This window comes from Bos mutus, chromosome 5 (assembly GCF_027580195.1).
Source record: "Bos mutus isolate GX-2022 chromosome 5, NWIPB_WYAK_1.1, whole genome shotgun sequence".
In the NCBI taxonomy this organism is placed as follows: Eukaryota; Metazoa; Chordata; class Mammalia; order Artiodactyla; family Bovidae; genus Bos; species Bos mutus.
The window spans coordinates 13742234-13768235 of NC_091621.1; the positions used below are offsets into that span (position 1 = coordinate 13742234).

Sequence of the window (26002 nt, forward strand, 5' to 3'; positions counted from 1 at the left end):
GAGGCACGTGAGAATTCTTACTTTATACTTATTTTGAAGATTCCCAGTAAACGCAGAAAAACATTGTTCTTGAGCAGTAAGATATTCATAGCTTTACTCTTGTGTTCATTCTATTCTCTTTCAGGATTTTTCAAGTCACATTCAGTTGATAGGATGAAAAAATTTAAGAGAAGGCTATCCCTCACGCTTCGAGGAAGCCAGACTATTGATGAATCGTTATCTGAATTGGCTGAGCAAATGACTATTGAAGAAAACAGCAGCAAAGATAATGGTAAATATTTGGGTGAGTGGGGTGGGAAGGACAGATGCCTCTCCCTTGATTTGCTTTATAAATCCTATGTACGTTTACTTTCCTGGTAAGTTCCTAATAAGCTTCCTTTTGTTTATTTCTTTGCCTCCTTCCCTAGTTCAGTAACTTTCGCTTGCTTACTGGAATGTTCCATTCTTAAACAGTGTTACTCTACCTGGTCTCTGACACTGCAGTGGTTCTTAAATAACAATGCTTTGTATAGTAATGTCCTAGTTAAGTACCTACTTTTAAATTAACATTTAAATATTTTTGTTATTCTTATAACTAAAGTTAATACACCTTAGAAGTGCACAGTAAGTTTGTGAAATTCCAGGGAATTCCCTGTCCGTCCAGTGATTAAGACTTAGCACTTTCACTGCCAAGGTCTCGGGTTCCATCCCTGGTCAGGGAACTAAGATCCCACATGCTGCGTGGTGCGTCCAGGAAAAAAAGTTTGTGAAGTTTCTGTTTGAGACTTCATCACAGATTTATAACATTATGTATGCATATTGACTGTCCACGTAGACCACAAGGTTTTCACATGACTGAATCATACTATTTTCTTATTTTATGTTGACCAAAGAATGTATCCATAGTATTGAGAGCTCTTTAGTATTGAGAGTAAGATAAGCATATAATATTCCACAAGTTTGGCAGTTTTTTTATAGTGTAGTTAGTACACAGATGTTAATTTAAAATAAAAAGGATTTGTTAAATTGAACGCATTATAATGCAAAATCCTGATGAAATTATAGAATAAGGCTACATATTCAAAACTGAAATAGCCCTAGGGATGTCATAATAATAGGGAAGGAGCTTACCGGAATGCTGCCCGTGTGTCATAATGTGCAGATTCTTTGGAAAAGCCTTCCTTGCCTCTGCCTGAAACTTTCCTGTTAGAGATTTGTGGCCGTGGGTGGAATCAGGAATTTCTTTATCCCCTTTAGCTGAAATGTGAGAGAGGGAAAGATATAATGAAAAGCGCTCTGGATGTTAAGTTAAAAGTTATGGATTGGAATTTGGAATATACATTTATATACTTAATAGTGTATGACTCTGGGTAAGTAATGTATCGTACCCAAGCTTCTTTATACTGTTTTCTTCAGAGTGTCGTTATTTTACTTAAGGTTATCTGGCTCATAATACAGGAGGGGAAACATTGATGAGTTGGGTAGAAAATTTAATAATTTGGGTATAATTTACTTATATGTAGGAGGGAGATATTTTACATTTGAGATTTGAATCAAATCTCAAAGCTGATATTATTATGTCTTCTACTCCTCTTGCCAGGAGAAAAATCCTTAAATCTCTCTGATATCCTTGAATTCTTGATATTAATTAAGCTCTGTATGTTCATTCTTGGGCTCCATGAGTATTGCTAGCTATCTGCCAGTGATACTCAGAAGTAAAGTAGGCACAGAATACTCTTCATGGATGGTTTCTGGGATACATTCTTGATAGGAATTTGACTACAAGACAAACATCTTCTTTAAAAAAAAAAGTGTGAGTCAAAGAAAATGTACATACTTTTTGGAGAGCTAATTAACATTTTTGACTCATGGCATATTTTCTGGAATACTTTAGTAATAACTGTCTTAAAATTACATGCTTAACTTATAGTGAATGGTGAAATATTTAAAAAAATTTGAAGTAAAATATAGTTTATTAAAATTTATTTTTATTCTAATAGTAACATTAAAATTAGTAAAGAAGAGAAAAATAGAAACTACTCAGTTTCCTCTATAAATTTCTCAAATTACTTGAAGTAATACTTGAAGGTGTCATAATAGACATTGATTCGTCTTCAGTTGCAGAGATTGATGGTAGCGTAGGCTATCTCTGAATTATAATCTGTTATTGTTTATTCCCTGTGTATAAAGAACACGGGACAGTTTTCACAAAGATGCAATACCTTTCTGGTCATCTATCAAAGCTTGATAGCTGGTTCCAACATACTCTTTCTTTATGGAATTTATCTTAGACGGTAAAAAGCTCCTAAGATCAGTAACACATACCGTCTGTCTGAATATAATTTAACAAATGAGAAGAGATAGACTATATTTTTTAAATGATCTCTTCACACGCTGTATAACCAGTTTGTGAAACAAGTGGTCTTTGCCTAACCATGTAGAGGCAATGCTAACTTGAGGAAGAATATAGGTTATGAATTTCCTAAGTAAACTACCTTTGAACCAGTTTTTGATCTCTTGTCTCTTATTCAGTCGCTTGTACCAACAGAATACTCTCTCTTGCATTATATGTAGGCAAGTGACTCTCGTGCATATCCTAGAATAAAACGAATGAGAAAGTACACATAAATGGAAATAATACTCTCAAAATCTTAGAAAAATTATAATGCATATGATAAATTTAGCATAATGCCTTAAAGATTTCCACTACTTTTAAAGATATAGAATATTATTATCCTACTGAACTGCCTAGTTAATTGCTGTCATAATCTTGAAATATTTGAGTAATTGACCTCATCTAGTCTCATGACTTCAGCTACTGTGTACATGCTGACTACACCTAAATTTGTCTCTCTAGTCAGGATTTTTGTCTGAATCTTTAGATTCATTTCCAAATGCTTATTTGGCTTCTTCACATAGACATTTAATAAGAATCTTAAACTTAATATGACCAGACCACAAATCTTGATTCCCTCCCCCCAAATCAGCGTCTTCTCCAGCTTTCCTCGCTTAACCTAAACCACTTAAAGCTAAAAATCCAGGAATTATTGATTCTTTTCTCACTTTTAGCTTTCTGTTCGCCGTTTCTCCCCTCCTGTACCAGTGTAGTTTCCTATATATTTACTACATACATAGCTTTCAAAAACTACTAATGGTAGTCATTTGTATACTAGTAAGTGAAATATGTTTTTGCCCCCATTCATTATTAAGTCACTGTTCATTTTGCTCGGCTTAAGTTAGGATCCCCAGTCTTTGATCAGCTAGCTACCATCAGGGAATATACATCCAGGCACGGGCACGGACCGATGTTCGGCGTTACTAGTTATGCACTTCCCCTACCTCTAGTCTGGTGTTTTATCCAGAGTAGATGACCTAGGCCTGTGGGGTCCTTGAGGATTGTTTTGTCCCATCCTCCGTCTCTCTCCTCCCTTCAGAGAGCCATTATTAGTAGAGGCAGAGACTAAGTGGCCTTCTAGGCTCATTTTTCCCAAGCCCATGCCTTGGTCTTGTTCTGTGGATCTGAGTCACCTGCTCTTTTTAAGTGTTATATTTTTGTAATGTTTCTGCATGGTTTTAGATCTGTGATTTTTTTCTTTGTAAACTATTGAAAAATTCTAAATTGGGGGTAATTTCAGAACCTCTATGTTGATACGTACTTAAGTACTTCTGTTTTATTTACTAACTTGACATACTTTTTTGAATGTCTAGCAAACAGGGATATAGTTATTTCAGGCCAGGATTGTGTCTTTTATATACTGCTGCTGCTGCTAAGTCGCTTCAGTTGTGTCCAACTCTGTGCGACCCCATAGATGGCAGCCCACCAGGTTCCCCCATCCCTGGGATCCTCCCGTCAAGAACACTGGAGTGGGTTGCCATTTCCTTCTCCAGTGCATGAAAGTGAAAAGTGAAAGTGAAGTTGCTCAGTCGTGTCCGATTCTTAGTGACCCCATGGACTGCAGCCTACGAGGCTCCTCCGTCCATGGGATTTTCCAGGCAAGAGTACTGGAGTGGGGTGCCATTGCCTTCTCTGCTTTTATATTCTACAGCAATCCTAATCATAAGGCATATATGAGGCAGTCAGTAAATGTTAGAATTATGGAAACAATTTTGAGATGTATTAAACAGATCAGAAACCTGTGGGCTATATTAGTAGCTTTGTGATTGCTAACCAATTTCAATTGTATTAAAAACAGAGGGGTGGGACTCAGAGAGGAGTGGGAGGGGAGGTTCAGGAGAGAGGGGACATTTAAATATATACACACATACACACACACGCACTTATGGCTGACTTATATTGTATGGCAGAAACCAATATAACATTATAAAGCAACTATCCTCCATTTGGGGCTTCCCTTGTAGCTCAGTCGGTCAAGAATCTGCCTGCAGTGCAGGAGACCTGGGTTCGATCCCTGGGTTGGGAAGATCCCCTGGAGAAGGAAATGGCAACCCACTCCAGTATCCTTGCCTGGAAAAATCTCATGGACAGAGGAGCTTGGTGGGCTGCAGTCCATGGGATCGCAGAGAGCAACTGAGCAACTAACACTTACTTATCCTCCAATCAAAAAGTAAATTTTTAAAAGTGGATCTTTAAGTTACTGGATCAGTTCCAAATAGTATTTTCTGTAAGTATTTTTCATAGAAATTATTTTAATTCTAGTACTTTATATGCATAGCCAAAGAAATAAGGTTAAATGTAATGATCTCTATCATAATCTTTTGTTTTCTTTTTTGCTTTCTCAATCCTTTTCATGTCATCCTGGATCTTGGGCTATTAATGGAATGATTTTTGGATACTGGGAACTGCAGAGCCTATCGTGAAGAATGGCAGGCCTCCAACCTCGCACAGTATGCATTCCTTCCTCCACCAGTACACAGGGTCCTTTAAGAAGCCCCCACTGCGGAGACCACATAGCGTTATTGGAGGAAGCCTTGGTTCCTTCATGGCAATGCCCAGAAATGGAAGCAGATTAGGTAATGTATCTGCTTTTTAAAATTTTTCTGACTGTGGGTTATGTCCATAGCTAGGTTTCAGCTGTATGCAAGTCTGCCCGCCTTTATTATCTAGTTTTTTCTTGTAAGGTAAAAATCAAGGGAATAGGAGAGAGAGCAGAAAACTGGAAGGTTCTGGACAGGCAGTAGTGCTGACACTAAGGAGGAGTAATGTTTGAAAACCTGTTCACCAGAAAGAAGATAGAGCCCTGAAGAGGTAGATGTAAAATTTCAGGATGAATAGCAGTTTGAGATGGTGCTTAATTTGGGGTCATACCTCAGTAACTCCAGATTATCACTTTTTGATAGCTAACTGCAATAATTAGTATATATGATTATTACCTGAGTTGTTATTCTTGTCTTTGTGTCATTTTAAATCTAAGAAAAATATATGTCTGCAAGTTTCTGTTTATTTCTCTGGTCTTTTTTTTTTATGCTTTCTTATCATGTTTTGTTTTTTAAATAATTTTAAATATTATTTTATAGACTCATGACATAATTATATTTACTGAAGTTTCTGAAGGTTTTATTCTGCTTGTTTCTTTATCTACTTAATCTTGCCATGGTATCAACCCACAGATTATTTTCTTATGTGTTAATTTTGAGAGGATGAGCTTGTCTACAGAGGTTTTTGTCTGTGTCTCAGACTGGTTCATGAGAGATGATTGTTAAATTTTCAGAAAATTTAAGCTGATTGTTAATCATAGCCATTATTGAAATTTAAATTATATAAACTTACAATTAAGTAAATCAAATTAAAAAACTAGGTAATAAATTGTCCTAATTATTTTACTACAGTTAACTGTTGCCTGCTACGCTTTGGGGATATTTCTCCTATATCTGAATACTCAAAAATACTAACGTCATGGTGTTCATATTACCCAACCAGGTGTTCAGTGATACCATACTGGTAGCTTGAGGTTTGGCCACAAAGGGAGTATTTACCCTCACAGAAATTGGAAAACACTTCAGATCAGGGCTTAATTTGTTGTTCTCTTGATTGTCTAGACTAGGGGTTGGCAAACTTTTTCTATAAAGGTTCACGCTGTAAAAATTTTTTCAAATTTTGTGGGCCATATATGGTCCGTTGCATGTCATCTTTTTAAAATAATCTGTTAAGGATGCCAAAACCATTTTTAGCTCAGGGCCATACAAAAACAGGTCATATATACTGATCCTTGGTCTAAACTTAAAGTGATGTTGAAAATATTAGTAATGCAGATTAAATTTTAAAGTGGGTTATGTCTGTCTGTAGCTGTTAACATTGTGAATTATACAAAAATGAGCCATTTGAGAAGTAATTTCTTAAGTAAGTTCTTCTATTACTTAAGAATTATTATCTGATTCAGAAAAGAAGTTGCTCATACTGGTGACAAATGAATGAAGTCTTGACATAAGGCTTCATTGCTTCACTCTTTTCTTATTGATGGAAGTGAAGATACCAACTGGTATTCATGTCGGAACTAGCTTGTTAGTGACATGAGGTGTTTCTTGGTTGAGTCAGATGCTACCAAGTATTTACTCATAGTCTGAAATTGATAAACTCCTTTGTAGTCCTCATGTGGGAGAGCAGATTTCTGTTTTTAAGTCTACCTTTTACTGAAGATGTAGCTCTTTTGAGAGTCATCTGCCTTTCTACAGAAAGCTCTCATTTTCAAGTGGGACACCCAAGGCTTCATCTTTTATTTCACTGTGGTGGCTAAATCCAGGCACACTCTTACCAAGATCAGAAACCCCTCCAAAGAAAGTAACAAGTCAATTTTTACATAAAAATTTTGGACCTTCAGTTCTCTGTCTCTGCTTCCTGGGTATTAAGCATGCCATCAGGCAAACTCAGCTATACATTTTAAAGTATATTCAGCATTTTCTGAGGAAGATTTATAGATTTTTGGAAGACACGATTAAATTACCTTTAACATTTTTGAAGAGTGGTAGAAAAGAGTGCTTGGTCTCAGATGTCTTTAATACCATCAGATTAGGAATCAATCACCCAGTACATTGACTTCTACTGCCAAATTAATTTTTTGTTCAGTATAAAATTTCTCCAGAAATGTGTCATTAAACTGTATTCTTAAATTACATATTGGTCTATTAAAAACTGTTATTTTTGCAGCTGCTTATCAGTGTGAATAAGAATTTTCCCAATAATGTATTACCAAGACAAAATACAGAAATGTATGAAATCTAAGACTGATTTGATGAGACCCTGGAGTTCAGTTTTTTTGTTAATTTAAATAGTTCTCATATTTTTGTAAGTAAATAACTAGAAGTTCAAATTTGTAGTTGTAAAATACTATTCTTATTTATTTTACATGTTGATATTTCATATAACATTTCATTTGAAAGAAAAGGTTCAGTTGTCTGGTCCATACTTTGATTTTTTCTTTTTCTTTTTTAGTAAGTGTTTAAATCAGTGTAGTATTTGTTGAGCTACTTACTAAACAAATTTAGTTCGGTTCTAGGACTAGAAAAGCAAATAAGTCAGATTCTGCCCCCAGGGGATCTCATAGCTTGATATAAAATCACATGAACCAAAAACTGCTCTTCAACACAGTTGGTGTGCTAGGTGTGGGCACAGTGTTCATTTGTGTCTGAGATAGAAAAGACCTGATGGCATATGAGCATACTGTTGAAGAATGAATTCACCACATTGATAAAATGAAGAAATAACCTCTTACAGATAAGAAAAAATAAAAAGCTTGCTAAAGCACTTCAGTGTGGAAGAACATGATACTTTTGGGGGAGTGAATAATTCTGTGGAGAGGACCCATGGAAAGAGATGTGTATGAGATCTAGCATATGTTTCTGGTGGGCTACTCTGGCTCGATGAATTAGAAGGTGATTGACCAATGTAAATATAAGAGCAGGTATAAAAGGAATTAATCTCCCTACCCTCTACTCCCATTTAACTTTTATTCTTATTTAAAAAAATCATAATTTACCTTGCATTGTAAGTGAAATATGTTTTTGCCCCCGTAGATTTTGTGGTACTGTATTTGTAGTTATACAAAATCAGTACTCAGTGAATACTTTTTTGAATTGTTTTTTTAACACTTGGGGATGGGGAGCTACATTAGCAACTGTAAAACAGTTTTTTTAAAGACTATGCAAAGAACCAGTTCATCTTGATATGACCCAATGGCACATTATTAAATGGAAAGAATACTAAACTAAATAAAAGTTCAGGTTTCTATTTTGGCTCTGCCTCTAAGCTCTGTGACCTTTGAAAGTCGTTTAACCTTTCAAAGTCTCAGTTTCTACATCTGGAAAATACGAGAACTGACTAAATAATCGTCAAGTGTTATTTTTGGTCTCTAATTTTATTATTCAACTCTTGCTAATAACTTGAATGTTAGTTTTTTAAAAATAACTTTTTATAATCTTAGAGCATAAGAGGATTTAATACTACTGTTTTAGGACATTTGTCCTAAATGTGCAGTTTTTATTAACTGCACACCTGTGGTACCCAGAATGTAAAAGACCTTTTATGCTATGATTTTTGGCTGTTGGCTGTCTACATCTTACATGTAGAGATAATAAATTATGTGATTCTGTAGAATTTAATACATCTCTTCTAAGATAAATAATATTTCATTTTCTGATACAGATATTGTTCATGAAAATCTAAAAATGGGATCAGATGGCGAGAGTGACCAAGCTTCTGGGACATCATCTGATGAAGTCCAGTCACCTACGGGTGTTTGTCTTAGAAATCGTATACATAGGCGGATCTCAATAGAGGTACCATTTTTTAAAAAAAAAAACAAATATGCCTGTGTTTGTGTGTATAAATACATAAGAATAAATGCCTATTTGAAAATTTTCATGACAGCAATGACACCTCTAAGAAAGTTGTTTCTTCACATTAATAAAAACTAGTCTGTGAATATTTTTTCCTAATTATCTATTATACCAAGGCACATATACAGTAATTATACTTAAACATTCTGCAAAATACTATGTAGAGTCTTTGTAAGGGAAATTTGAATTTTCAAAAGTTTCAGAAATCCAAGATGATACATTAGGGAAAGTCTTCCTTTTAGAAAATATTTTAATTTTTTTTTTTTTTTTTGAGAGTTGTGAGTTAAGCTTTATTTGGGGCAAAATGAGGACTACAGCCTGGGAGGCAGCATCTCAGACAGTTCTGAGAGACTGCTCCCTAATTAATATTTTTGAGATTCATCTAGGTACTTCAGATTTTATAAATATTTTCAGATTTCAAAAAGTATACAAAAAATAAGCACCAGCTTTTTTTCCTTGCTTTATATTATGAATATGGATATCACTTCCTTTTTTGGTTTATTATACCTACTAATCTCTGTAGCACATGTTAAGTTATTTCTCCATGTGAAAGAATGAAAAGCTCATTTCCTTCTCTCTGTCAATGTTGTGTATAACCTTGAAGACAGAAGTTGATTATGAATATTATTTTCATGTGTATACTATAGATTAAAAATAATTTTATCTAGAAAATTGAGCACATTTTGAAATAAGAATGTTGTTATTTTCTTCAGTGCTGTTGAGGTATTGATGATTAGGGTATTTGCCCTCTTGGTTGATTGCATTTTTGCTGATCAAAGATTGCTTCTGAATCAGTTATGCAAAACAATACCAGTTTTTAAATGGTAAATACCATCTTCAGCTCTGGAAATCAACTTGATATCTGTTCATTGTTGTTTAGTCACTCGGTCGTGTCCGACTCTGCGACTCCATGGACTGCAGCACGCCAGGCTTCCCTGTCCTTCACTGTCTCCCGGAGCTCACTCACACTCATGATAACTGTTCATATCACTGTATAAATTACATCACAATAGTAATAAAATTATTTATTTCTCTTCACCATATGTATGATTTTCTTTATTATAGGTTTAAAAGTTTTATTTAATACTAGGATCTATATCTGGACATTGAGCTGTATTCTCCCCCAAAGGTGACACACTCTTGATATTGTATACTTTAATATCTGGAAAGACCCCCATACCCACACATATATTTTTATTTATTTTAGAATGTTTTTGGATATTGCTTTCTATTTATTCTTCTAGATAAATTTTAAATGTTTTGTTCCAAGAATAATCTTACTGTGATTTTTTTAGAGTGATGTAAAACATAAAACTAACTTGGGAGAATTATTATTTTCTCAATAGTTGAGAACATGATATATTTTGATACTTAAGCCATATATTTCCCAATAAATCTGTGTACGATTTCTACACATCTCAATTTTATCTCCTGATTTATTATTAATAGCAGGAATTTATTTTTGGAGAAGGCAATGGCACCCCACTCCAGTACTTTTGCCTAGAAAATCCCATGGACGGAGGAAGGCTGCAGTCCATGGGGTCGCTAGAGTGGGACACAACTGAGCGGCTTCACTTTCACTTTTCACTTTCATGCATTGGAGAAGGAAATGGCAACCCACTCCAGTGTTCTTGCTTGGAGAATCCCAGGGACGGGAAGCCTGGTGGGCTGCCGTCTGTGGGGTCGCACAGAGTCAGACACGACTGAAGCGACTTAGCAGCAGCAGGGATTTATTTTTATAGAATTTATGTTTCTTGGTGTGATAATATAGGCAAGATCTCTGTTTCTCTCAGTTCACATAATTAAATGAAATAGAAATACCTTTTACTTATTTCCACTGACATAGCAATAATAAAATATTTCAATTATCTCACTGTGTTGCATGCAAAATCATGCAATGTCCACATGATTGGTTATTCAAACCAACCCCATTTTATGGTAGACTTTGCCTATTCCTACTATATGGTTTTTCCAGTAGTCATGTATGGATGTGAGAGTTGGACTATAAAGAAAGCCGAGCACCGAAGAATTGATGCTTTTGAACTGTGGTGTTGGAGAAGACTCTCGAGAGTCCCTTGGACTGCAAGGAGATCCAACCAGTCCATCCTGAAGGAGACCAGTCCTGGGTGTTCATTGGAAGGACTGATGCTGAAGCTCCAATACTTTGGTCACCTGATGCGAAGAGCTGACTCATTTGAAAAGACCCTGATGCTGGGAAAGATTGAGGGCAGGAAGAGAAGGGGACAACAGAAGATGAAATGGTTGGATGGCACCACCGACTCAATGGACATGAGTTTGGATAGACTCTGGCAGTTGGTGACAGATAGGGAGGCCTGGCGTGCTGCGGTTCATGGGGTCGCAAAGAGTTGGACACGATTGAGCAATTAAACTGAACTATATGGTGTGCTGTTCATGGGGTTCTCCTGGCAAGAATACTGGAGTGGTTTGCCATTTCCTCCATTGGACTTTGTTTTACCACAACTCTTTACATATAACCTCTCTGGCTTGGTTAGCCCTGCACGGCATGGCTTCATTGAGTTATGCAAGCTCCTTTGCCAGGACATGTGGGTCAAGAAGCAACAGTTAAAACCGGACATGGAACAACTGACGGGTTCAAAATTGGGAAAGGAGTACAACAAGGGTGTATGTTGTCACCCTGCTTTTTAACTTATGTGCAGAGTACATTATGCGAAATGCCAGACTGGGTAAAGCACAAGCTGAAATTAAGATTGCCGGGAGAAATACCAGTGACCTCAGATATGCAGATGATAACACCCTAATGGCAGAAAACGAGGAACTAAAAAGCCTCTTGATGAGGGTGAAAGAGGAGGGTGGAAAAGCTGGCTTGAAACTCAGCATTCAAAAAACTAAGATCATGACATCCAGTCCCATCAGTTCATGGCAAATAGAAGGGGAAAAAGTGGAAGCAGTGACAGATTTTATTTTCTTGGGCTCCAAAATCACTGCAGATGGTGACTGCAGCCATGAAATAAAAAGACACTTGCTTCTTGGAAGAAAAGCTATGACAAACCTAGACAGCATATTAAAAAGCAGAGACATCACTTTGCCAACAAAGGTCTATGTAGTCAAAGCTATGGTTTTTCAGTAGTCATGTTTGAATGTGAGAGTTGGATCATAAAGAAGGCTGAGCGCTGAAGAGTGATGCTTTCAAATTGTGGTGCTGGAGAGGACTCTTGAGAGTCCCTTGGACTGCAAGGAGATTAAACCAGTCAATCCTAAAGGAAACCAACCCTGAATATTCATTGGAAGGGATAATGCTGAAGTTCTAGTACTTTGGCCACCTGATGTGAAGAGCTGACTGATTGGAAGAGACCCTGATGCTGGGAAAGATTGAAGGCAAGAGGAGAAGCGGGCAGCAGATGATAAGATAGTTAGATAGCATCATCAACTCAATGGACATGAATTTGAGCAACCCCTGGGAGGTAGTGGAGGACAGAGGAGCGTGGCGTGCTGCAGTCAACAGGGTTGCAAAGAGTCAGACACGACTTAGTGACTTAAAAGCAACTATATGATATAATAATGTCAAAATTAATTCCATGCTCATTTTATCAATGAAGGGACTCAACTCAGTTGTAGAACATTTCTGTAAAATAAATTGCATTGTATACTTTTGCTTACAGTAAATACATTTGCTTTTGGTATATTACAGCTTCCCTAGTGGCTCAGACCATAAAGAATCTGCTTATAATTAATGTAAATGCCTTTGTAATTGCAACAAACCTTTATAGTTACTGATTGCTAAGAAATGATCTATTAGAGCTCATGAATTAAAAAGTCAAATGCCCTTGTCGTCTCTGTTTGTGGTTACCTATATAGATCTTCTTTTTCTTGGTTTTTAAAAGGATTTAAATAAGCGGTTATCACTGCCTGCAGATATCAGAATACCTGATGGGTATCTTGAAAAGTTGCAGATAAACAGTCCACCATTTGATCAACCAATGAGCCGAAGGTCTCGGAGAGCTTCCTTAGTAAGTTTTTAAGTCTCCTGTACCTACTATATTAGATCTGGTTGTTTGATTTTCTGGGCATAAACATTTTATATTAATTTTTATATTGTTAATAGCTAAAGTTTATTACATTGTTTTCTGGATTTTGTCATTTTCCCTTCTTTACATTTTAAAGATGTTATATTGAATAGAATTTAGGTTTATTTTATTTTTTGGCAAATTTTACTGATAAATGCTAGATGTACAAAATATGTACCAGGTATATAAGTATGTGTTAATATGTACTAGATACACAGAAAAGTACATAAACGTAATTGTAGAGCTTCATGAATTTTTGTGAAGTTAGCATACGTGTGTAACTTGTATCCAGCTAAATAAAAGAAAATCCCCCAAATTCCAGAAAACTCGTCCTGCCACTTCGTTATTCACTTCTACTCTCCCTTCCTCAACTTTGGCATTATCTCTGCCTTCTAATGCCAAAGATTAGTTTTACCTATATGGTTTTCACTGTTTTGATTATGTTTGTAGTGTTTAATATAAAGAAAGACTTCTTTATCTTGATTTACATACATTCTTATTTATTTTCAAAATGCATTTGATATTTTTCTGATTATTCTTAAACTTTTGAACTTTATGTAATTATGAATATACAAATGCTTCAAATACATTTTCTACAAATAAAATATATTGCACAAATATATATATATAAATATATATACATACAAATTCATATGTATAGTATACAAAAATATCCTATTACGTATAGAAGTACACCAATATGTATTCTTCTGCAGTCGACTTCTTTTACTTAATGTTAGTTTCATTTGGGTTATTGCCTGTAGTTAGGTTATTCGTTTGTTCTTTTTGTTGCATGGTGTTCCATTGGTGAGTATACTATATTTTATTCAGTCTTCTGTTGATGAATGTTTACATTTATGTTATTTTTAATTTTGGCTATTATCAAATATTGCTTGTATCACCATTCCTGATTATGTGTTTTGGTTAACATAAGCATTTCTGTTGGATGCATGCCTAGGAGTGGAGTTGTTGGATAGATTGTGTGCACATGTTCAGCTTTTCTAGGTGTTGTCAAAGTTGGTTCCAAAGTGATTATACCATCTTACATCCCATTCTAGTTGCTCTCCATGATTTTTTTTTTTTTGGTACTGTTTTCTTCTTTTTCAAAGAAACTTTTAAATTTTTCTGATGAGTGTATAGTGTTATCTCATTGTGGTTCCCCTGAAGTAGGAAATGGCAACCCACTCCAGTATTCTTGCCTGGAACATCCCATGGACAGAGAGGAATGGGCTACAGTCCATTGGGTCACAGAGAGTCAGACCTGACTGAGCATTCAGGCATTGTCGTTTTGTTTTTCATTTTCTTGATGGCTTAAGTTGAACACCTTTCTAATATTTATTGGCCATTTAAATATCCTCTTCTTTGAAGTGTTGAATTCTATTATTTCTCTTCTGTTGGACTGCCTTTTTCTGATTGATGTGTGAGGAATTCTTTATACATTCTGTATTAAAGGCTCTTGTCAGTTATGTATCTTGGTCTCCCATTGTGTAGCAGTTGACCCAGCACTGCTTTTTGAAAGAATAGCTTTCCCTGTTGCAGTGTCATCTTGACATAAATTCAGGTGATTGTGTATGTGAGGATCTCTTTTAGATAACTTTAGTTCTGTGTAGAAGTATATATAAACTGCTGTGGGACAGTTAAAGAGCAAGTAAAATGTCTTTGCACATCACAGGCTTACAGAGGTGATAGTGCTTAAATTGGCTCTAAAAAGATGGGTAGGAATTTTGTCAAGTTGACAGTTATTAGAAGAGTGTTCTAAGCAAAGGAAACTTCATGTAGTAAAACCCAGAGAATATGAGTATGTTGGGGAAATTATAATTGATACAAAGGGTGGATATGGAATAATTTTAAAGAATAAGCCTTGAAAGGATAGGATAGATCTAGACCAGTGGTCCCCAACCTTTTTGGCACCAAGGAGCAATTTAGTGGAAGACCGTTTTTCCATGGACAGGATTGGGGGGATGGTTCATGGGGTAATGTGAGAGATGGGGAGCGGTAGATGAAGCTTTACTTGCCTGCCGCTCACCTCCTGCTGTGCAGCCGCTCACTTCCTGCTGTGCAGCCGCTCACTTCCTGCTGTGGGGCTGGGTTCCTCACAGGTTGGGGACCCCTGCTGTTGACTGTAAAAAGCTTCAGCTGTCAGGCCAATGAGTTTGGACTTCATCCCATGTAAAAAGAAGGACCTCAGAGACATTTATTTAAACAAGAGCTGACATAATCACATTTTTGTTTCATAACTGTTACTTCAGGAAAAGTGTAAACAAATAGAACAAGAGAAAGACTAGAGGCAGGGAAATGAATTCATAGTTAAGGATGATGTGGTAGTCATGTGGAAATGGAAAGTAGAGCCCAGATACTAGGGACTGTGTAAAAATAAAATACTCAGGGCTCAGGAACCACTTAGTACTGAGGAGGAGGAGGAGGAGGAGAAGGGGGACAACAGAGGATGAGATGGTTGGATGGCATCCCCAACTCGATGGACATGAGTCTGAGTAAGCTCCAGGAGTTGGTGATGGACAGGAAAGCCTGGCGTGCTGCAGTCCATGGGGTCACAAAGAGTCAGACACGACTGAGTGACTGCACTGAGTACCTTCTTAAACTTTGGGTCTGAAGAAGGAGCCATTGATGAGTATTGGGTCACTAACAGTTGTTTTATCTTCTTCTTATATATTGTATCGTGGAATATTTTTATCTGCCAACAACTTCTGTTTTGGTTGCATTTTCTAAAGAATAAAATTACCTAATGCTGTGTAATATGAGCACATTATTATTTGACATTCACCAGTACACAATAGGGGCTTTACTCATAGCTCAGTTGGTAAAGAATCCGCCTGCAATGCAGGAGACCCCGGTTCGATTCCTGGGTAGGGAAGATCTCCTGGAAAGGGGATAGGCTACCCACTCCAGCATTCTTCTGTTTCCCTTGTGGCTGAGCTGGTAAAGAATCGCCTGCAATGTGGGAGACTTGGGTTCGATCCCTGGGTTGGGAAGATCCCCTAGAGAAGGGAAAAGCTACTCACTCCAGAATTCTGGCCTGGAGAATTCCATGGACTGTATAGTCCATGGGGTCACAAAGAGTCGGACATGACTGAGCGACTTTCACTGTTCACTAGTATACATTAAGGTTAAAGCTTGATTTTGGTATAGGTTTATGATCATCATAGTTTTACATCACTGCTTAAGACATTTTCATTAACATAACTTTGTCATTTAATTACCAGGTTGAAAGTGTTCTTTGGTTATCAAGTGTTGCTAAAGATTGGTACTTAGGATCAATTTTAGAATTAGTAAATATTCAGATTGGGACTAAAGGTATGGTTTAATCACCAAAGCTATCATCTAAGACTTATCTTTTTCAATGTACATGAAATTAAGGAAAACAGTGCCCTCTAATGAATGCTGAGTGACTGAAGCTTTTGTTTGTGTTGAAAGTTCCTATCTTAATTCTCTTGTTTTTTTAATCTGAAATGGCTTACCGATTTCACATTAATCATTGCAGCTCTGTTTTGGTTTTCATTGGTTCATTCTTTTCATTGTTTATCTTTTTTTTTTTTTACTAAAGTCATGGTTTCTTTTGAAGTATATTAGAAAATTATTCTTAATACCCTAGGTTTATATGTGAAGGGGAAGGATTAGGGAATCCGTGGAAAGGAGATGGGAAAATGAAAATACACTTCACATTTGTTAGAGCTTATGTTTCCATGGATGATATACTCTTATCTTAAAAACATTTTTGTTTCAAGACAAAATATAAAATTTTGTCTTTCTAAAAGGATAAACTTTTTTTTTTTTTTTAAACTTTAAACTTTTTATTTTGTGTTGGGGTATAGCCAGTTAACAATGTTGTGGTAGTTTTAGGCGAAGAGCAAAAGGACTCAGCCATACATATACACGTATCCCATCTCTCCCAAACCCCCGTCCCATCCACCCTGGCACATAACCTTGAGAGTTCCATGTGCTTTATAATAGGTCTTTGTTGGTTATCCATTTTAAATATAGCAATGTGTACATGTTTCTTTTTGTACTTTCAGTTTGCAATGTATAATAAGTAGAGTAGTAAAAATAACATAAATCACTTGAGTAGGAGGTAAGAAACAAGTCTGAGTTCACTTCTGGTGAATATACAGTAGGGCTGATTGGTTCTTCTATAAAATTATGAGCATCAAGCTCAGTGGATCCTCAGTATCATTTGGCTACCCTATTGTATTTCTTTGGTTAATTCTTCTCTCACTCTAAGCAAATGACCTCTTCCTACTACACGACCGAGAGAAGCCACTAATTAGAAACCCTCTCATTTTCTGAATTACAAATGTGCAAATCTACCTACAGCTATACTAACTCTACTCTAATAGTTATTTTAGAGTAGTTATAGATTTACAGAAAAATTTAGAAGATCATATAGAGTGTTCCCATATACCACATAACTAGTTATACCTAGTTATGCCTATTATTAACATTTTACATTACTTTAGTACATTGTCACAACTCTCAGGAAACCAGTGGTGGTACATTACTATTAACTAAACTCCATACTTTATTCAGATTTCTCTAGTTTTTCACTAATAGCTTTTTATCCCCAGGATCCCATCTAGGACACCACATTACATTTAGTCATTCTGTCTTATTTTAAAGATATTGGTTATTGGATTGGTGAAAGAGGAGAGTGAAAAAGTTGGCTTAAAACTCAACATTCAGAAAACGAAGATCATGGCATCTGGTCCCATCACTTCATGGGAAATCAATGGGCAAACAGTGGAAACAGTGTCAGACTTTATTTTTCTGGGCTCCAAAATCACTGCAGATGGTGACTGCAGCCATGAAATTAAAAGACGCTTACTCCTTGGAAGAAAAGTTATGACCAACCTAAACAGCATATTGAAAAGCAGAGACATTACTTTGCCAACAAAGGTCCATCTAGTCAAGGCTATGGTTTTTCCTGTGATCATGTATGGATGTGAGAGTTGGAATGTGAAGAAGGCTGAGCACCGAAGAATTGATGCTTTTGAACTGTGGTGTTGGAGAAGACTCCTGAGAGTCCCTTGGACTGCAAAGAGATCCAACCAGTCCATTCTAGGGGAGATGAGCCCTGGGATTTCTTTGGAAGGAATGATGCTAAAGCTGAAACTCCAGTCCTTTGGCCACCTAATGTGAAGAATTGACTCATTGGAAAAGACTCTGATGCTGGGAGGGATAGGGGGCAGGAGGAGAAGGGGACGACAGAGGATGAGATGGCTGGATGGCATCACTGACTTGATGAACATGAGTTTGAGTGAATTCCGGGAGTTGGTGATGGACAGGGAGGCCTGGCATGTTGCGATTCATGGGGTCGCAAAGAGTCAGACACGACTGAGCAACTGAACTGAACTGAACTGAAAGTGTTATTTAATATTCATTTATAATTGATAAGAAATGGAATATTCTAACTCTTAAAATACTTAAACTAATGACTAGTGGGAAAGCCCATAGGCAGGTAATGATTTATTAGAGCATTGTTACACTTATCGTGATGGCATACCCCATGGAAATTTTCATAAGAGTGTTAAGTGCAACTTTAGTAAACTAAGTCTATGTAGGAAAGTTTGTCTCATTTTATTGAAGTTTAGGTTATATGAATTCTAAGAATATGCCTCTTCCTAAACATTAAGTTTTAGGTTCCTCATTCATGGCTTTACCAATATAGATCATACATAGCTGTTATTTCTAAGGACAGGTGAGAAAATAGGGTATCAAGTCCAGATGTCTTTCAGAAGTGAGCTTATGGTGTGAGCTTATGGTGTGGAAATGAGGTTCAAAGTTCACCCACAATTTAATTTACGTATGGCATATTATGGACAGGGGTAAGGTAATATTTTGTAATACATATGATCAAGTAGAATAGAGATTCTCAGTCGACCTACCTCAGTCTACCTCAGTAGACTGACATTTCTATCAGTAACTGTAACTTGGTAAATCTCACAAGGTGGGAAATTGATAATTGAAAAATCTGTCTTTGCCCCCAGTGTTTTTTATATGCCCATTTACTCTTAGAATGGCATCTAATAGAGTTATTGCACATGTTTCAGTTGTTGTGAAGCTCATTTAGAATTGCATTGCCAGCATGTAACACCTCTTTATAACTTTGGCAGAATGATTATACTGTTAGACCAAAGTAATGAAGAAATACCCTATAATAATCAATGCTACTTGCAAGTTACTCAAAATTACAGGAAGGCTATTATAAATTATAATTTGTTTTTATTTTATTTAACTTTCATGTGCTTATTGTATAAGAGCTATTTTTTAATTTTTATTGATGAATAATTGCTTTACAATATTGTGTTGATTTCTGCCATACATCAATATGAATCAGCCACAGGTATACATATGTCCCCTCCCTCCTCCTGAACCCTCTTCCCACCTCCCTCCCCACCCCACCCCTCTAGGTTGTCACAGAGCACTGGGTTGAGCTCCTTGTGTCACACAGCAAATTCCCAATTGCTATCTGTTTTACATATGGTAAAGGTTCTATGAAGACCTACAAGACCTTTTAGAACTAACACCCAAAAAAGATGTCCTTTTCATTATAGGGGACTGGAATGCAAAAGTAGGAAGTCAAGAAACACCTGGAGTAACAGGCAAATTTGGCCTTGGAATATGGAATGAAGCAGGGCAAAGGCTAATAGAGTTTTACCAAGAGAACACACTGGTCATAGCAAACACCCTCTTCGAACAACACAAGAGAAGACTCTACACATGGACATCACCAGATGGTCAACACCGAATCAGATTGATTATATTCTTTGCAGGCAAAGATGGAAAAGCTCTATACAGTCAGCAAAAACAAGACCAGGAGCTGACTGTGGCTCAGACCATGAACTCCTTATTGCCAAATTCAGACTGAAATTGAAGAAAGTAGGGAAAATCATTAGACCATTCAGGTATGACCTAAATCAAATTCCTTATGATTATACAGTGGAAATAAGAAATAGATTTAAGGGACTAGATTTGATAGACAGAGTGCTTGATGAACTATGGACGGAGGTTTGTGACATTGTACAGGAGACAGGGATCAAGACCATCCCCATGGAAAAAGAAATGCAAAAAAGCAAAATGGCTGTCTGGGGAGGCCTTATAAATAGCTGTGAAAAGAAGAGAAGTGAAAAGCAAAGGAGAAAAGGAAAGATATAAGCATCTGAATGCAGAGTTCCGAAGAATAGCAAGAAGAGATAAGAAAGCCTTCCTCAGTGATCAATGCAAAGAAACAGAGGAAAACAACAGAATGGGAAAGACTAGAGATCTCTTCAAGAAAATTAGAAATACCAAAGGAACATTTCATGCAAAGTTGGGCTCGATAAAGGACAGAAATGGTATGGACCTAACAGAAGCAGAAGATATTAAGAAGAGGTGGCAAGAATACACAGAAGAACTGTACAAAAAAGATCTTCATGACCCAGATAATCACGATGGTGTGATCACTGATCTAGAGCCAGACATCCTGGAATGTGAAGTCAAGTGGGCCTTAGGAAGCATCACTACAAACAAAGTTAATGGAGGTGCTTGAATTCCAGTTGAGCTGTTTCAAATCCTGAAAGATGATGCTGTGAAAGTGCTGCACTCGATATGCCAGCAAATTTGGAAAACTCAGCAGTGGCCACAGGACTGGAAAAGGTCAGTTTTCATTCCAGTCCCAAAGAAAGGCATTGCCAAAGAATGCTCAAACTACTGCACAATTGCACTCATCTCACATGCTAGTAAAGTAATGCTGAAAATTCTCCAAGCCAGGCTTCAGCAATACAAGAACCGTGAACTTCCAGATGTTCAAGCTGGTTTTAGAAAAGGCAGAGGAACCAGAGATCAAATTGCCAACATCTGCTGGATCATGGAAAAAGCAAGAGAGTTCCAGAAAAACATCTATTTCTGCTTTATTGACTATGCCAAAGCCTTTGACTGTGTGGATGTGGGAAATTCTGAAAGAGGTGGGGATACCAGACCACCTGACCTGCCTCTTGAGAAACCTGTATGCAAAACCTGTATGCAGGTCAGGAGCAACAGTTAGAACTGGACATGGAACAACAGACTGGTTCCAAATGGGAAAAAGGAGTGCTGTATAGTACAGTTAAGGCTGTGTATTGTTACCCTGCTTATTTAACTTATATGCAGAGTACATCATGAGAAACAATGGGCTGGAAGAAGCACACGCTGGAATCAAGATTGCCAGGAGAAATCTCAATAACCTGAGATATGCAGATGATACCACCCTTATGGCAGAAAGTGAAGAGGGACTAAAGAGCTTCTCGATGAAAGTGAAAGAGGATAGTGAAAAAGTTGGCTTAAAGCTCAACATTCAGAAAACTAAGATCATGGCATCTGGTCCCATCACTTCATGGGAAATCAATGGGCAAACAGTGAGAGACTTTATTTTTCTGGGCTCCAAAATCACTGCAGATGGTGATTGCAGCCATGAAATTAAAAGACGCTTACTCCTTGGAAGGAATGTTATGACCAACCTAGATAGCATATTCAAAAGCAGAGACATTACTTTGCCAACAAGGGTCCGTCTAGTCAAGGCTATGGTTTTTCCAGTGGTCATGTATGGATGTGAGAGTTGGACTGTGAAGAAAGCTGAGTGCCGAAGAATTGATGCTTTTGAACTGTGGTGTTGGAGAAGACTCTTGAGCATCCCATGGACTGCAAAGAGATCTAACCAGTCCATTCTAAAGGAGATCAGTCCTGGGTGTTGTTTGGAAGGAATGATGCTAAAGCTGAAACTCCAGTACTTTGGCCACCTCATGCGAAGAGTTGACTCATTGGAAAAGATTCTGGGAAAGTCTTTGGAAAAGATGCTGGGAGGGTTTGGGGGCAGGAGGAGAAGGGGACGACAGAGCATGAGATGGCTGGATGGCATCACCGACTTGATGGACATGAGTTTGGGTGAACTCCGGGAGTTGGTGATGGACAGGGAGGCCTGGCGTGCTGCAATTCAGGGGGTCCCAGAGTCGGACAGGACTGAGCAACTGAACTGAACTGAACTGAATGTATATGTTTCTATGCTAGTCTCCCAATTCGTCCCACCTTCTTCTTCCCCCACTGTGTCCACAAGTCTGTTCTCTCTGTCCTGTGTCTCCATTGAAAGTGAAAGTGAAGTCACTCAGTCATGTCCAACTCTTTGGGACCCCATGAACTCTAGCCTACCAGGATCCTCCCTCCATGGGATTTTCCAGGCAAGAGTACTAGAGTGGGTTGCCATTTCCTTCTCCAGGGGATCCTCCCGACCCAGGGATTGAATCTGGGTTTCCTGCATTGTAGGTGGACGCTTTACCGTCTGAGCCACCAGGGAAGTTAAGTGTCTCCATTGCTACCCTGCACATAGGTCCATCAGTACCCTCTTTCTAGATTCCAGGTGCATGCGTTAATATATAGTGTTTGTCTGTCTCTTTCTGACTTAACAGTGAAATTACTCAGCTATAAGAGCTGTTTGAACAGGAGTTTGTTTGGTTTTCCAAAAGGCTAATTTTTAGAGCAGTGAAGTATCAGAAGAAAATTCGCTTCATTTGAAGCAGAATTAAGAAGATTTTTATATTGTATTTAAATGCAGAGTGTATTGTTCCAATCATACAGCTATTATTTCTGTTTTTATGAGACTTTAAAAATATTCTAAAATAATCTAGGATGAAAATCAGTCTAGATTGTGAATTCATGAGAGGAGGAATCATGTCTGTCTTCTTCACTCTATCCCCAATACCTAGCATTATGCCTGGTAAATGTTGAATAAATGAGCTTTGTCTTCTGTCCTCTGAATAATTTCCGTAGGAGAGTGTGTCAACAAGCTAGTCATTATGTCTATTGTTAATCTTGTCATGCTCAGCAGATAAAAATGCAAGCAAAATTTTCTAGAAATTCCATATAAAGATTCAGTTAAGCAATAAATTGGATGTAATTACTAAATCCTAAAGGTTGGGAATCATTAAAATGTGGTCAACCCAATTCAAAACCTCTTTAATTGGGTTATGGCAGTCAATTCCAGTATTTACCCTCTTTTTAAAAAACGTACTTTCAATATATTTTAATGATCTCACTGAATTTCACTATTTAAAGAGTGACTCTTTTTAATGTTAATATTTCATGTAATGTTAATATAGATGCTATGCTATATAGTTAATATAATATCTCTCATATTAACTATAAGAGATAATAAGCTATCTCTTATAGTTTATTCCTTGTATACTTTATATGATACGGTAATCTCTACATCAGTCAGTACTGTCTTTACAGTCTTGAATTTGTAGTTAAATTATCCACTCTTTAAAAAAAACAAGCATTTTTGTCAAAGCCACCATTAGAGAAAAGTGTACATGATCTTATAAGGACATTTTAGTATTTATTCACTTAAGATTAAAAAAAAGAATAAAATTTCCCAACTCCTAATAAGAAAAATTTCCCAGGGAATTCCCTGGTGGTCCAGTGGTTTAGGACAATGTACTTTTGCTGTTGCAGGCATGGTTCAGTCCCTGGTTGGGGAACTAAGTTTCCACAAGAGGTGGTGTGGCAAAAAAGAAAGTTCCTTGCTTGTAGTTATATTTTTCTATGTGCTTCTCACTGTTACAGATGATGACATTTTAATTATATCTTGGGGGGGGGGGGGGACATTGATTATTTTGTTCATACTAGTTTCCATTTATTCTTGCTATTCTTTTTCCTTCATAAAAAAATCAGGTGAGATTTGAAATTCATGTCAAAATAGTTCCATGTTTGTGAATTTAATCATCTGAATTCTAGAAAATAGGTATAAGAAAATAAACACTCTATCATAGTTTGTGTGACCTTGGCAATTAGCCTTTTTTTTTAAGTGTTATGTGAGATCATATGTAAATAGACTGTAGAAAAACTACAAAATCAAAAAATTATTCAGAATCAGGTTCTGATGTATCAAATGGTGGTCTCTTTGCCACATTTCCCATATTAAAATTAAAAAACTCCCATTTGTATTTGGAAAGTGTTGTCTATTATAGTTTTATTATCCTGTATAATTATTGACAATACAGAATAAGGACTTAATATCTGTCAGTCATATATAAAATAGTGTGTGGGTAGATGGATCATGATGGGTTCCAAAAATCTCACTTAAATTTTTTTTGAAAATACCGTATATAGGAAAAAGTCTTTAAGAGTACACAGAGAAGCAATTTTTCAGTCCTTCAGTGAAAGCACCAGCACCACCTGTGACTACAGTTTTGATTAGTTTACCAAAATTGAATGAGTATCATTGAATTTTCAGTTTTCCTCATGGCTTTTAAAGTGATATATATGTCTTGTAAAAAAGTTCCTTGTACAGCCGTTCCTTTGAGAGGCCCCTGCTACTTTTGACTGTCAGTTTTGGGCAGTTTACCTTTTTTGTTTCAAGCGGTGAGTGATGTTAAGTCAAATTGTCAAGTATCATTTTTATTTTGTTCAACACCTCCATAAAAAGTGTATCTGAACTTCCAGAATTTGACACAGAATTTAATAATCCAGCATACACCTTTAAGAGTTATATATAAAAGAACGTTATTCCTTTCATTGGCTACTTAAGGGCATTAGTATCACTCTGAGAAGTGAAGTTTTAGATTACTGTTGCCCTTTCCACTATCTACAAAAGGGGTACTAGAAAGGAATTTAAGAAAATTCTTATTCTCTTCTTTTTAACTTTTTTCCCCATCTCTGCTCTCTCAGTCTCTACATTTTTATCATTTTGTTTTTTCCCCTAAATCTTCTGTGTTCAGTGTTTTTTTTTTAATTACTTTTTAAATACTGAGTTCCCATTGCATATTTGACTATTCCATCTACCTCATTTATCGACTCCATACAAAATACTCAAGCTCAAGGTTTTTTAAAAGAATGCTTTTCAGAACTCACTTTTTTGTGGGGGATGGAGGAGACTGATTTAGACTTATATTACTTCTTCTGTGTTAGCATTTCCTGACTCATCATAGAGTATGACATATGGTTATCTTTCTTATTATATTTCGATGGGAAAACCTGAAATAGTGTTTTGTTTGCAGGCCTTCCTAGGGAAAACAAAAGATTGATGAAGGAAAATATGTAGGAAAATTGTTTATTTTGTGATTTGTTAAATCATGTAGTTATCTTTTATAAAATCCTTTTGTATCCTAAAATGCCTGTGATATCTTAAAATTTCAGAGTTTTAAGGTAGAACAGAAATTTTTCAAAGCAGAATGTGAATCAATTTGTAAAAAAGATGAGTTGACAGTTTTAATTGTGAACTTTGTTTTTGAGCCTTTAAATGTTCCAATTTTAAAATTTGACAGATGTTCTACTATTTAATCAGATTTTTCTGTTCCAAAACATTCGAAGAGCAGGAGAGTTTCAGATATTGAGGCAGAGAAGAATTGAAATTTGAAGAATACTAAATTTATAATTGTTTGCTTTCAGTCAGAAATTGGGTTTGGAAAAATGGAAACCTACATCAAATTGGAAAAGCTTGGAGAGGTAAGTTAATACTTATGTCGAAAATGTAAGATACATATTTTTCTTATTCATCACCTAAAAGACTGTATCTTGTCCTGTAAAGGCAATAGAATATTAGAAAGAAATACCCTTCAATTCTTGAAATTATTCCATCAGTGTGAGAAGAAATGAATTTTTTTAATAGCATTGTAACCTGTTGATGCACAAAATATTGTGCTTTTTTTTGGTAACAAAATAGGCATCTATCTTTTAGTTTGCTCCTTGGTACTCTGTGACTGTGCTGTCATATGGGAAATTCCATGTGTTCAAACTTGTGAAAAATCAAAATACTATCTGTAAAGCTAAAGACACATCTTAAAGGTTAAGGAAATTCTTGGCTCATTTTTTTAAAATGAAATTCAAGGTTTTCCTGATCTTGCTACTGGTACTAGTTTTGAAATGGTCTGCTTCCCAGAGTGATAAAGTGCAAAGAAAATAATAGAATTAGTTAATAGGGAGGCCTTAAGGGAGTTTGAGAACTGTCTTGGCAACAATAGAAGATATCTGTAGAATACATTTGGTTTTTAAAGGAGAGCTCTAGCATTCAAAGATTCTGAAAATCGGTAAAATTTTAATAACATGTTAGTTACAGTTTCAGTTTTCACTTAATGTGCTTAATTTCCTCAATCTTCACATACCATTGTAGTTGTAGTTAATACAATACTTTTAAATTAAATATTCTCCTTATGTTTTTACTTTTGAAG

General features: G+C 36.4%; 1 protein-coding gene across 3 annotated transcripts in view; it reads left to right on the forward strand.

Moving 5' to 3' along the window:
* The window catches only part of CDK17 (cyclin dependent kinase 17), a 111149-nt gene that overhangs the window by 68956 nt on the left and 16191 nt on the right, over nucleotides 1-26002 (forward strand). For all 3 annotated transcript variants that reach the window (XM_070370324.1, XM_070370323.1, XM_005898411.3), the window contains exons 2-6: nucleotides 125-271; nucleotides 4786-4950; nucleotides 8576-8709; nucleotides 12633-12758; nucleotides 25224-25280. In XM_070370324.1, the coding sequence (XP_070226425.1) occupies nucleotides 154-271; nucleotides 4786-4950; nucleotides 8576-8709; nucleotides 12633-12758; nucleotides 25224-25280 (600 nt within the window). In that variant the 5' untranslated portion in view covers nucleotides 125-153. The remainder of the gene's footprint in view (nucleotides 1-124; nucleotides 272-4785; nucleotides 4951-8575; nucleotides 8710-12632; nucleotides 12759-25223; nucleotides 25281-26002) is intronic.